The sequence below is a fragment of the Anas platyrhynchos genome, chromosome 27 (genome assembly GCF_047663525.1).
Source record: "Anas platyrhynchos isolate ZD024472 breed Pekin duck chromosome 27, IASCAAS_PekinDuck_T2T, whole genome shotgun sequence".
Taxonomy (NCBI): Eukaryota; Metazoa; Chordata; class Aves; order Anseriformes; family Anatidae; genus Anas; species Anas platyrhynchos.
In genome coordinates, this window is record NC_092613.1 from 8344524 (window position 1) to 8358032 (window position 13509).

The 13509-nt window shown below is 54.8% G+C and overlaps 1 protein-coding gene across 7 annotated transcripts in view; it reads left to right on the top strand.

Annotated features, from left to right (window-relative positions):
• The window catches only part of PLXNA2 (plexin A2), a 412814-nt gene that overhangs the window by 376509 nt on the left and 22796 nt on the right, over positions 1–13509 (top strand). For all 7 annotated transcript variants that reach the window (XM_072028626.1, XM_072028627.1, XM_072028625.1 and 4 more), the window contains 8 exons: positions 1492–1609; positions 3757–3893; positions 7205–7372; positions 8326–8419; positions 9306–9545; positions 9936–10079; positions 11207–11441; positions 12352–12494. In XM_072028626.1, the coding sequence (XP_071884727.1) occupies positions 1492–1609; positions 3757–3893; positions 7205–7372; positions 8326–8419; positions 9306–9545; positions 9936–10079; positions 11207–11441; positions 12352–12494 (1279 nt within the window). The remainder of the gene's footprint in view (positions 1–1491; positions 1610–3756; positions 3894–7204; positions 7373–8325; positions 8420–9305; positions 9546–9935; positions 10080–11206; positions 11442–12351; positions 12495–13509) is intronic.

Sequence of the window (13509 nt, forward strand, 5' to 3'; positions counted from 1 at the left end):
TGGTGCGGTACCGGAGATGCTCTCCGTGCCCTCGGCTGCTGCTTCAGGGGCCAACAGCTGAGTGTTTGGTGTTCCCCCCGTGCGTAGCCCTCGGTGTGTGTCTCTTGAGCGGGGCTTTTTTTGCCAGCCTGCTGCAGGAGTACAGATTGCTGCTCCCAGGCTGCAGTCCTCTGCCCTGACCCTCGCTGAAACGCAGCCTCCTCGGCGCTGGCTTGCAGGAGAAGTAATGAGGAGCCAGGCGGAGGAGGGAGAGGTGCCCAGGCGATGGCTGGCTGAAAGGCAGAGCAGAGCACGTGGCAGATTAAGGCTTGCAGCTGAGATGCTTCCCTTTCTGTTCTGCAAAGGCAGCGTCTCTCTAGGCAACCTGTTTTGATCTGCAGCAATAAGGACTTTCACACGAGAGCTCTTTATTAGCATGTATGTATTTCGTTAGGCCTCCTGGCATCACCTGTGCATGCTGTTTGCAGGTTCTTTCTTCCTTTCGTCTTTTTATTTTAGTTTGCTCGCAGTGGATTTAATGCTGCTGAAGGCTGCCGAAATGCTGCCTGCACAAATTGGATCCTTTCATGCGTTTGCACACGATCAGTGGAAAAGCAAGCATTTCCCCTGCCACTTTGCAAAAGCACCTTCAGCCTCAGCAGGGAAAGAAAATTCTGTTTTTTTTTTCCTCCAGCTCTGGCTCTCAGGCCAGGCACTGACAAGCATTTCCTTGCCTTCATCACCTCTCCCTGTGCCGGGGCAGGTTACTCCTCGTATCCTCGGGTTCCCAGTGCCTGGCTCAATGCTCTCCGCTTTCTTCCCAGCATTGCCACGGGAGCAAGCAGGGGTCTTTAAGGGGTTTTTAGCTTAGCTTAGGTCTAGATAAAGAGCTCAGCCAGCTGAAGTCCCTGTGGAAACCTCTCCCTGCACCCATGACAAATGTGCTGGGCCCCCGATCACCACCATGCACCCCTGCAGCCCCTGCCCGAGCTCCCGATGTCACCTCGGGGTGCCCCCGAGGGGCTGAGCTGGATGCAGGCGAGCACAGGATCCGTGTCTCTGGTTTCCACTGACTCCATCCGCCAGCATCAGCATGCTCAGCCCTGTCTCCACGGCAAAGCCTGCTCGCCGCGTCTGTCTCTATCATCCCCGAGCAGGTTTCTCCATTTTTGATTAACTGGGAGACTGCAGTGTGAGCTGTTCCCTTAATGAACTCATCTGTTACTCTAAGGACTTCGCACTCACTTTGCTACTGGCTAATATATTGCCATTAGTGCTCTGCTTTGCTCTGGAGTTTACAGCTTGTAATAATTATGTCTAATTTTGATTTTTTTTCTTTAAATTACTACATGGGGTAAAAATAGACTCAGTAATTAACTTCTTTCAAAGAGGCAGATATCAAAGTTAAAGAGGGGAGAGGGAAAAAAGAAAAAAAAAAAAAAAAAGAACCCAGCTCGGCACAGGGCGCTGCTGGCACCTCCTGACAAAGCCTCGCTGCCTTTCTGCTTCCAGGATCGTCTGTGAAATGGGGCAGGCGCTTCCAGGGATCAGCTCCGGCCCAGTGCTCCTGTGCATCGGAGAGTGCAAGCCTGAGTTCACGGCCAGGTCTGCGCAGCAGTACTCCTTCGTGGTGAGTGCCCTGCGAGGCGGGGAGCGCCCTGCGAGGCTCGGGCTCTGCAGGGCCACACAGCGAACGCTGGGGCTCCGACACCAAAAGGCAGCCCCAGATTTTTCAAATGCTTTCCCCATAGTGTGGCACGAGCTGTTTGTTTGGAGCTGCCCAGTCAATGAGCCCAGTTTTCAAGATGCAAAGCTTGTGTGGGTCTATGAAATAGGCAGGATTTAGGTGGGAACCTGCAACCAGGGTTTCCACAGCATTTGTTTTCAGCTTTGCACCTCCAGAATAGCGATAACCCTTGACTTGCTGGGCTGAGTTACTCCCTGCAAAGCGCGTTGGTGTACTCAAAGCAGGAGCACTTCGCAAAGCGTGGCTTTGTTCTATACCCAAGGGCTCTTCTGTGCATAATCTTGCCAAGGAATTGGAGCCAGGATTCACATTTTTTATCCTGTCTTGGGTAAGGAAGAGTAATGAAGGAGCGTTGTTACTTTGGGTCTTAGCTAAAAGGCAGAACAATAATCAGGAGCCAGTGGAAGGCAATAGCTGCGGTGAGTCGTGGAGTAGTACCCTGCAGTAACCTGGTAAGCACACGTCGAGCATTATCCTTTGCATTGTTGCTTCTCATTTTCAGCACTCAATCGTTTCTTTTTTCAGGCACCTCAAACTTCGCATATATCATTTCCTTTTGTTACTTGGCCTCTTATTTTTTCTCTTCGGCGCCGCCACAAATTCCATTACAGCTGGTTCACGCCGTTAAAGTCAGTAGTAAAAGTGATTGGTACCTTAAAGCAGAGCTGTGCTGTGACCCTGGGAGGCTTCGAGCCTTGGTGAGCTCATCTGGTGTCTGCTACCAGGCGGGAGCTGTGCTCGCACCCTAATTACACCCATTTCGTCTGGGGATATGGAACCTTGGAGCTGCTTCGGATCTGTAAATCTGTCACAATTATCACCGATTCATGAGCTGGAGGTGGAAAATTCCCGTATAGCTTTCAGACCCTCATCCGGTGCCAGCCTCGCCCCAGGACTGGTTGGTTTTGCAGGTCTCTGGTTTGGGCCCTCAGCTCTGCAGCTGCTCGGGGTTGCAGCCCCAGCTTCTGGGCCTGGCAATGCTTTGAATTTTGGAGGATTGTGAGAGGCTGGAGCTGAGGAACATGTGAAGGACCCGCTCTGGGTGCCCCTGGGCTCCCACGAGCAGCCTGTCCCCAGTGCAGAGCCAGCAGCGGGAAGAAGGAATTTCCACCCCACTGTAAAATTATTCCATAATTATCCACAACGGGGTGGATTGTGCGTTTTTCATAGGAGTGAGGAGTCAGGGTCAAACAGGCATTTGGTCTGAGCTGCTCTGCAGGCACTGCACACCCAAAAAAGCCCAGTTGTGTTTGGAAAGGAGCACAAAGGCAGCGAGCTGCCAGGCAGGTGGCACCGAGGGAGTGGTGCTGGGAGGCTGCCAGCTGCAGATGAGAGTCATAAAGAGGGTAATGGGGAAGCATTAGTAAAACAATTTGGTTAGATCCGCTGATGGAAAACAAATAAAAAGGTACCATCCTTCTGCAAATTCCATTACGGGGGACAAATAGCTATCAGGAGCACGAGGCAGGATAAAGAGGTGGCACTGCTGCAATGATATCGCTGACAAAACGTCGAGGGGGATGTTAGCGCACGCAGCGCGATGCCTTCCCATCGGCTGGGGGACGCAGGCTCTGCCCCCACGGTGCCAGCACGCTGCTGCACACGAGGCTGGGGCTGCTGGCTGCGTTTTGTTAACGTGGTCTGGTATTTCCCACTGCCGTGCCCTGGTTTTAGTTTGATTTTTTTATGCTTTACCACGGCGGCAAACTTCAGACACTTGTGTTTGGATCTCCACTGTGGCAGTTTGCTTGCTTCGCACTCCGGTTCAGTTTTGAAACCGCCAAGCAAGCAGCTGGCTTTATTTATTTATTGGGGAACAAAGGCAAAGGTAAGTACTGTATTTTGCCCAGGCTGAACTTGCAGTTACTTCACCGAGGTGTGTCCCCTTCCCAGCAGGGCTCAACATTTCAGCAGGAGGTTTGTCAGGCGTCCAGGACACGTCTCCATTTTGCTGTTCCTCTTGGAAAAGGGTTTTCTTTTGCTCCCCGGGCGCAGGCAGGAGCACTGCTGACCTTCTTGTCTTCCCACAGACGCCGGCCGTGAGCTTCCTGACACCCAGCCGTGGCCCTGAGTCGGGCGGGACGCTGGTCACCATCGCCGGGCACCACCTGGGCGCCGGCAGCCGCGTCTCCGTGCTGCTGGGGAACCAGAGCTGCACCTTCCAAGGGTAAGGGGCTGAGCCCAGCCATGGGGCTGCTGTGACTGAGCACACATCAACAATTTTTGAGCGTCAAAAACGCATCTGGGGACCCCTTAGAGCTCCCCTGCTTTCCTTATTTTGTGAAGTTGTCATCGTTCCTGTTGTCACTGAGCCTTACTTGGCGAGGGATGGGGCACATCTGTAGTAGTGCTGGCCACTGCTTGGTTATAAGGCTTTAACTGGTCCAAAAATCTCAGGCAAACAGCACTGCAGTTGTAAAATGTTTATAGCAGTCCTCAGTACCTGCCCCCAGACTGGTGTGATCTGACAAAAATGTAATATTTATAGAACCACAGAAACATTTGGGTTGGAAAAGACCTAAAGGTCCTCAAGTCCAACCGCTAACCTCGCACAGCCAAGTCTGCCACTGAAGAAATGTTTTGACAACCATCAGGTTTCTCTTTTCACACACCAGCACCTCACACAACTTTCGTTGCAGCCCCTGCTGTGGGGGTCTGCCCCTTCCAAAATTTATCAGAGCTGGGGGGGCCCTGAGTGGTGGAGCAGAGCCGGGATCCTCACCCGCCTGCTGCCAGGATCACGCACAGCCACAAGTCTCCCCCTCGGGACATCTATGGCAAATTTGCTTTTTACACAGCAGTGTAAACGCCGAGTTGACATTTGCAGGGTTTAATGGGTTTTCTTGAGGCTTAGTTAAAAAAAGACACCAGCAGTGTACATCTGTGTGCATCGCCTGCACACCCTGCACTGGGCGCACCCAGGTGCCACTGGGTGCCACTGGGTGCCACTGGGTGCCGCGTGTCCCCACGAGCCTGAGCCAGGAGCCTGAGCAATGAGGCACCAGCTCAGAGCCCGTGCCCACTCCCTGCAGGCTGGGGCCTCCCTCTGCTTTTTCTCTGTGGCTTTCAAGCCCTGGAAATGCCCAGAAACCCGACAGAAGCTGTGTGATGTGTGCAGGGATCCTGCCTTCTAAAGCCCAGCTCAGGCTGCCCAGGAGGATGGAAGGAAGTTTCTGGGAATGCAATGACCCCTGGAGGTGAATTTCTCATCTGGAAGACTGCGAGGTTCAAGATTATGGGATCTGTGAACGCACAGACATGGGAACGTGTTGGGATATTAGCAGTGATCATTCCCTGCCCATCTTCAGCCCTACCAAGCACCACAGGAGCAGGCTGGGGCTTGGCCTTCCCTGCGCGTGTCGTGGCATCGGATAAACCTGGCACCATGGTGTGGGGCCAGTGGAAATGCTGAACATCAACAATTATTTATTCCATCAGCCTCAGAATAGCTAAACAGCTTCTTGGTTCCCACTTCATGGTGCAGATGAGACGGGGAGGATTATGAAGAGCCTGTTAATGAGGAAGGGTTTAATGGACTTCCTCAGCTCTTGTGGTGTGCCCGGTGTCTGGCTCTGTATCTGAGAAAAAAGGAACTGAAGGACATTGGAGGCATTGATGGCATCTGTTGCTCCTTTTATACTTCCTTTCTTGGATGATTCCCTCTGCTGAGCCCTGTGCAGGGGTGTTTGGAAAGCTCCGAGAGTCTGCCAAGTCCCAGGTGGCACTGACATGGAAATGCTGCACCACGGAGCCTGTCCTGTGCCGGATGGCACCCACGGGGACAGATCCCAGCCAGAAGTTCAGAAAGGACACGAGCCTCACACCACTCCCAGCCCTGCTGCTGCACTCATCTCCCCATCATCCCCACCCCAGGAGTGGAAGGAGGACTCGGGCACGTGTGGGGTGCTCCAGGAGGTGTGGGCATGCTGCAGACGAGCTCTCCGAGTGCTAAGTATTGCTGCCCACCACCCATCAGCATTTCCTCCCGTATCCGAAGCCGAGATGCCAGATTGGCTCCTCACCACACGCAGGTGACTGCGTTACCATCAGCACCAGCAGCCTGCAAGCCAGCCTGGGGGCAGAATTAGCCTTGTAATAAAATCCCTTAAATATATGATTATATCCAGGCAACCTGCAGACACTGACCTGCAAAACCTGGAAGCGCTCTGAAGTCTCGGCGTGTTCTAATTACCCCAGGCAAGCAGAAACTTAAACAAAACAAGCGGCAGTGTATAAATGACTCCATCCTTCTCGAGGGGTCACACTGTGCACTTTGTTTTGCTTGGACTGTTTGGAGGCGATGAACTTCAATTGTACGGGAGGGTGTGGGGGAGCTTGATTAGATGAAGCGGTTCCTAATGAGATTCACTCTAATTACAGCTTCCCCCATTCTCGCGCCTCTGATCGGAGGAGTGGGTAGATTCACCATGACGACACAATAATAGCACCAAAAGCTAATTAACTGCTCGCGGGGAGCGGGGAGCGGCGGTGCCAGCGGCCGTGCGTCACGCCGGGGCTCCCGCCGGAGCCCAGGGGCAGGGAGAGGCGGCGCGAGCGTGCGACGGGGGAGGACGGGGGTGGCAGGCGGGGGGCACGGGCAGCAGGCGTATCCAGAGGAGCAGCCGAGGCTGGTTTGCTTCGGATGCTTCAGGAGCTTGTTGCTGTTGCCTCGGTTGCGCTGGGCGGGCGGGTGGAGGTGTGAGGCTGGAAGCAGCGTGGTGCTGGCAGATGCCCTCCGAAAAAGCCTGGTGTGGAGCGGTGCCTTCCTCAGGGAGGTGATGGGGATGCAAGGACCTGGAGAGGGGACAGAGGGGACCACAGCACATAACTCCCATGGGGACACCACTGGAGGCAGCGTGGAGGAGTGCCAGTTTTGGTCCAAGTGCCGTAACAGCAGCGAGATGCTGAAGAGCTGCCTGTCCTCTCCCCTGTGCCTGCAGGAGAGGAGCCAAAGCTCACCGAGCCATGGAGGCAGTGTGGCCTTTTCCTTGGGGCTAGAGCAGAGACACAGGCGTGGGCAGGGGGCTCCCAGGGACGTGGCTGTGTGGCCACGAGCAGCTCCATCCTCGCTGCCATCCCCTCGGCCCTGCAGCAGGACAGCACAGCCCGTTCTCCTTTTCCATCCACTGCTCGACTCCCTTGAGCTTTGCCAGTGCCACGTTTCCCAAGCTGGGGCTTCCGCGGGTCTGTCCCACTGCTCACGAGGCCCCGTGTGTGCTTTGGGTGTGTGGGGGGGGGAAGAATTTGGCTTTTGAGCGAGTTTAGGCATCCCGTTGAAAAAGCAGCCATCTGCTTCCACACGCCCAACAGAAGGCAGCAGGTTCAGAGAGGGATGTGGGAGGCTGCAGTTTGGCACCAAAAGTGCTTTTCGCTTCTTTCCGGGGAGGCAGGCGGAGCCGCCACTCGCGTGGAGCTGCGGGGCTTGACGGGGTTTGGGGGCTGCCCACTGACTTTTCCCTCTGCTTCTCTCCTGCACAGGAGGTCCACGAACGAGATCGTGTGCATGTCGGCCCCGTCAGCCCACGGCCTGGGGCCCGTCCACGTCTCCGTGAGCGTGGACCGGGCCCAGCTGGAGCAGACCTTGCTGTTCGAGTACATCGACGACCCCAAGGTGCAGCACATCGAACCCGAGTGGAGCATCGCCAGGTAACGGAGCTCTCACAACACATCACGGGGAGACCTCGCCTGGTCTGGTGGTCTCCTCCGGGTGAGGATGAAAGAGGGACAGTTGGGGATTACACGTCCCATCCAGGGTCCTGCATTCATCAGTGCTAGACGTCTGCAGCACTCGTGTTTACTGAAAATCAGGCCCAGAGTTGCTCAAGTCGTTGCAATTACCAAGGCAATTACAGCAGAAGCAGCCCGCACCGAGGTTCTGGGAGCACGAATAAAGCCCCAAGAACGCTTCCATCTGCTGAAGAAGTGCACAATTGCTCATTAAAGGCTTCTTTTTGTAGTTGGGGGATAAAACAAAACCAGCAGCCACCAAGAAAGGAAAAAGCTGATGCTAATCAAAACGCACAGTTTGTCCAAGATTGACTGCTAGGGACGGCAGCAGGCGCTGTCACGTCGCCGTGACGTGGTCGCTGCTAAAAACCCTGGGCTCTGCTCATCCCCTGGCTCTGCTTTAATGGCTGCGCTCACGAGGGATGTAACACAGCCGTTCCTCTCAAATTCCAATTATTTTTTAAAATTGCCCATGAAAGGAGGAGGTGTCTCGCAGCAGGCTCTGCGAGATGTTTGCTTTGAGCCCCAGTTCGGGATTGCCGCTTGGTTGGGGTGAGACGGGGGCGATGGGCTTGTCAGAACTGCTGGGAGATGGTCTGAACAAAGCAGCCAGCCTCTGCTGTAGAGGAGCTGGAGATTTGGGTGGATTTGGGCATATTTGGGCCATGCTGCTGCAATGAACACATGAAAGAAAAAGTTGTGAGCTGTTGCTGCCAGCTGCTCGGGCTGGGCTGCAGGTCCCCAGTGTCATCTGGTGCCCCCACATCTTTATGAGCATCTTTCTGAGACCGATGAGCATCCCCATGGCCAGGCACAGCCCTGGCCCCATCCTCCTGCCGGTCACTAACCTCCTGTCTCCCGGTTCTCCGCAGCGGGCACACGCCCCTGACCGTCACCGGCTCCAACCTGGACGTCATCCAGGAGCCGCGGATCCGCGTCAAGCACAACGGCAAGGAGTCCGTCAATGTAAGTGCTGCTGCTGGGCTGTGTCCCTGTGCCGAGCCGTACAGCGGGACCCCTTGCTCTTGTACGGTACAGACCAGAATTGTACCTCCAGTGCACTTGGAAATTGTTTTGACCCAGTAAAACTGAAAAATACCCCTTCTACGCTGTGATCTTTCTGTATTGTCTTGGAAAGGGCAGATCAGTGAGCAGTCTTTTCCTATTCACTCTCTCCCTTCCCCCTGAAGACCTTTTTCTTCTGAGCTCTTTTTAAAAACATCTAATTTTGTTGTTAGCGGTTGCGGTTACAGCGTTACAAAAATAATTCTGAAGGCACAGAATTGAGCGAAATTAAATCTTCCACTTCGAGCTTGGGCCCTGGCTGCTCCATAAGGCGAGAGCCTCATAAATCATCGGCTCCCTGCTTCCAGGGCTGCAGGAGCCGTGGGTGTCCTCAGCCCAGCAGGAGCTGACCTGGGCTGCCGGGGGGTCGTTCCCGTCTCCCCCAGCACCAGGGAGCTGCCTCTAATCACCGATTTGTAGCAGAGGCCAGGTATTCGTTAAGGGGCTGCTTCAAAGCTGGCGATGCCCACGAGGCTGCAGCGGGAAAGGAAAAGAGCAAGTGATCGGGTATGCAGTCCTCCAGCTGCCTTAAAACACCTCTCGCTTTGAAGCTCTCTCCATCTCTGCTCCCGTGCCTGTGCTGGCTGGAAGGGAAGCAAATTCCCCCAAACTACGGGCGCAAAGCGTTGATGAAATATTTCCAGCAAAGCCTGAATCCACCGGAGTTTTCAGGGAGCATTTGAGGACTGAGAACATCACTGTGCAAGTCAGAACGCACCAGCACAGGGATGAGTTTTTCCCCGCTGCTGCCCACAAGTCCCAGAAAAGCGTTTTGTCTTTTTTACAGGTCTGCAAGGCGGTGAATGCCACGGCGCTGGCCTGCCTCGCACCCGCCCTGGCCCCCGAGCACCGACCCGGCCTGGATGCCGTCGAGCGGCCCGATGAGTTCGGCTTCATCTTTAACAACGTGCAGTCCCTGCTGGTCTACAACGACACCAAGTTCATCTACTACCCCAACCCCACGTTTGAGCTCCTGAGCCCCACCGGGGTGCTGGAGCAGAAGCCGGGGTCGCCCATCATCCTGAAGGTAGGAGACCTCTGCCAGCCTGGCGGGGTGCTGTGGGTGGTGTACTCAGGTCCTGCAGAGCAAAATGGGGGGGCAAAATAGTTTCATATCTGTGCACACCCTATGGCTCTTACCGACATAGCTTTGTAAGGTAAAACCCAGGCCCTGTCCCATATGGTTGGATCAGTAAAGCTGTTGCAGCTCTACATGCAATGGCTGTGCAAAAAAACCTATCTCCAGGAGGAAGCGGGGCTTCTGCTAAGGGGACCCAGAAAGCAGGGGGTGAGGGAGGAGTTTTGTGCCCCTTTGGAGAACGGGAAACACCCAGAGGAGCCCCAGCATTTGTGCAAGTAATGGAAAGCAGAGGAACGCACCGCATCTCTGTACAGTCTGCTCCACCTCTGTTGCCAGGGCAAAAACCTGTGCCCGCCCGCTCCTGGGGGAGCCAAGCTCAACTACACCGTGCTGATCGGAGAGACGCCCTGCGCTGTCACCGTGTCCGAGACCCAGCTGCTGTGCGAGCCTCCCAACCTCACCGGACAGCACAAAGTGACGGTAGGGACCGGCCGCTCCACTTGGCAGCCCTTCCTCCCTGCCTCCTCCCCTTCCTCCTCCTCCCTGCCCTGCTCGGGTACCGAGTTCAGTTCCCTGTCCCAGGACCAGTAGGATTTTAGGTCTTTATGGCTAATTGGAAGCTTAAAATATTGATGTGGAAACATCTTATTGCCTCCTTGAGACTCTCTGCCCGCTGTCAGAGCCTTCCAGAAGGAAGAAATACTCGGCGTTCAGCACCAGTTCCCATCCTTTCCCTGGTGTCGCTCGCTCTCCCTGCAGGAATGGCGAGGCGAGTGTCAGCGCTGCATTCCCCGTCCTGCAGGACAGGGAAGCATTTTGTCAGCCCTTGCAGCCAGACCCGCTTTGCCAAGGGGATAGACAGAAGGTTTTGGCTTTTCCTGAGGTAGAAGGAGCCAGCAGTGTCTGAACACCGGACTGCCTGGATCAGCAGCCCCGTCCAGGCTGACAGTCGGTGCCTTCGCTTCGGATTTGGGCGCTGCTGCTTTCCCTCATCCACTCACAGACCAAGCACGCAGCTGCCGAAATGCTTGAGCAGAGCCCAAATGAGATTGTAATTGTGATTTATTTCTCGTGAAGTTCAGCATCCAAACCATATTCAGATTATCACAGCGTGACGCACGGCAGCGCAACCTGGCCGGGAGCTGCTCGCATCTGTGGCCCGGGCATGGCCAAGAAAAGCCAGCACCGCCGTCAGCCTCGGCGCATTCATTCCGTGGCGTTTGCTCATGGCTCTTCCCCTCTCCTCCTTCCTTCCTCCCTCCCCATTTAGCTCGGGGTTCTTGTCAGGGCAATTGTCACCGGCTTGCTAATGTCCACGGGTTACAAAAGGGGCCTGAAAGCTGTAAAATGAAAGGCAAATGGAGCCATCAGATAAAACGAACAGAGCCCTGATAGCGGAGGGCTGGCACATTTATCATGACTCGAAGCCTCGCTGCGTTCACAGGAGCTGAACCCTTTGTTTCTGATGGTGACCAGCTCTGTGTTGGCCAAGGATGTGCTGTGCCTCTTCCCTGGGCATCTGGAGGGCATCTGGGGCCGGGAGAGAGGGGCTTGGGGCCGGGATAACACCCAGCAGAAGTCTCTGCTCACCCCGCTGTGCTTTGCAGGTGCGTGTTGGTGGCATCGTCTTCTCCCCTGGCTCGGTGAGCATCAGCTCCGACAGCCTCCTCACCCTGCCGGCCATCGTCAGCATCGCGGCCGGCGGCAGCCTGCTCCTCATCATCGTCATCATCGTGCTCATCGCCTACAAGCGCAAGTCCCGGGAGAACGACCTGACCCTCAAGAGGCTGCAGATGCAGATGGACAATCTGGAGTCCCGCGTGGCCCTGGAGTGCAAGGAGGGTCAGTACCGTGCTGCCCCGTGCCTGGATGTCGGCCCTCCCTCACCCCGGCAGCCCTTCCCCTCCCTTTGCTCCCTCCCCAGGCCCCCCTGCCCTGGCCCTCACCATGTCCCACCCCGATGTTACAGGGGTAGATGTAGGGCTGGGACAGAAACCCTTTGTCATGTCGTACATCCCTGTGAATGGCTGAATCCAGCTGGAAAGGTGCTTAGTGGATGAAAAACAAATAAACAGAAAGCTGCACATTTCAGTGTGACCTCTGGATGTATCGATAGGTGCATTGGATTTGTTCAGCTGACTTTAAAAGGGCAGCCTTGGAGGTGTGAGACAAAGCAGGAGTGATATCCAGGAGAGCCCACGGGTTTGTCATGGGCATGGCCTGGCTGGGCATGGTGTCCTCCTGGGCCAACGTTTTGTGCTCTGGAGAGCGAAGAGCAGGGCACGTGTACGGCCGTGACATCCACGCTGAGGTCATGTCACAAGAGGAGGAATAAATTCCTTCCTGACCCCTGCAGCAGGCAGTTTCTGCTTGGGTTTGCTCTGCATCAGATTTGATTCTTTTGGTAACTGGTGGTGGAGGAGGAGGAGAGAAAATAAGGGAGGCACCGAGTTATGAAAATAGATCCTCATTTCTATCTGCAGCCTCTAAAGGTGTTTTAGGTGTGTGTACACAGGTGTGAACTGCATACAAATTAATAAGCATCTTTTGTTCTCAGCGTCTGTTCTCTGCAGCCTGTGCTCTTGGCTGCTGAGGGCGACTCTCCGAGGGTGAGGGTCTGAGCTAGTGGCAAGGTCTGCTCGGCGTCTGCTGCTGGTGTGGGGGCAGGCAGCTCACCCCGAGCCTCAGCCCTACAGCCTCAGCTCCCCGAGCTCACATCTGACCGTGCTTCTATTTGTGTTCTCCCCAACAGCCTTTGCAGAGCTGCAGACAGACATCAACGAGCTCACCAGCGACCTGGATCGCTCCGGCATCCCCTACCTGGACTATCGGACGTATGCCATGCGGGTCCTTTTCCCTGGCATCGAGGACCATCCCGTCCTGCGGGAGCTGGAGGTAAGGGACGGGCAGTGCCCTCCACGCCGAGTCTTGGTAGAAGCCCTGGGGTTCTCAGCAGGATGAGCCCCGAGCTCATTTTAACAAAGAACCTGGTGCTCTATCACCATCACACACTGCTTGCTTCCTCTTTCCCAGTGCTGCTTTGGTTTTCTTTTCTCGGTTTGCACATTGCTGTAGGGCAGCAGCAAAGCAGCCCAGGGAGTTCCTGGTGTCCTTCGAAGCTCTCCGTCCCCAGAGCCGCCTCCTGCTGCTGTTCGCGGCGTGCCCACAGGAGGGCAAGCGCCTGGCCGGCCTCTGGCTGTGCCGTCAGCACCTTGCTCCTCTCCTGCAGGGCTTTACTGAGGTGCCTGAGTGCTCAGTGTGAGGGCTAATTAATATTTGTGCATCAGATTAGATTCCTTCCCAGCACGGAGCAGTTGCTGCCATCGAGCCGGCGTGTTCAGCCGTGCTCCTGTGCCCTGAGTGTCCTGGTCCCACACGTTTCCTTTGCTGCTTCGGTCACCAAATAAGCTGATGAGCTAGCAAATATGAATGCTTCTTATTTGTTTTACTCATGAAAAACAGAACAGCAGAAGTGATAAATGTGTTGCCAATTACACAGTTGCTTAATTACGTAACGTCAGTAAAGCCAATACATAAGTCTCCAAGATGTTTGGTAAAGAGTTGCTTAACGCTGTTCATCATTTCCATTCGTAATGAATTACTCGAGTCTGGAGCTGGCTGAAAGCCTCAATTAATTTTTTATACTTGTCCCATAATAAAGCAATAGTCTAAATTGGTATTTAATTTACTTATAAGAGCGTCACTTTTTGTGCAGAACAAGCAAAATCGTACATCATTTATAGGGCCGTTAGCCTCAAAGCAGCAGCGTTATGGCAGGCAGAGTGCTCAGAGCAGCGATGGAGATGTGCTGGGGGGCTGGGGGAGCGCAGGAAGGGCGATGTTAGCAGTGCCTCAATGTGCAGAGCACGTTTTGGGTGCTGAGAGGCAGAGTTTGGGTGTTTCTTGTGCG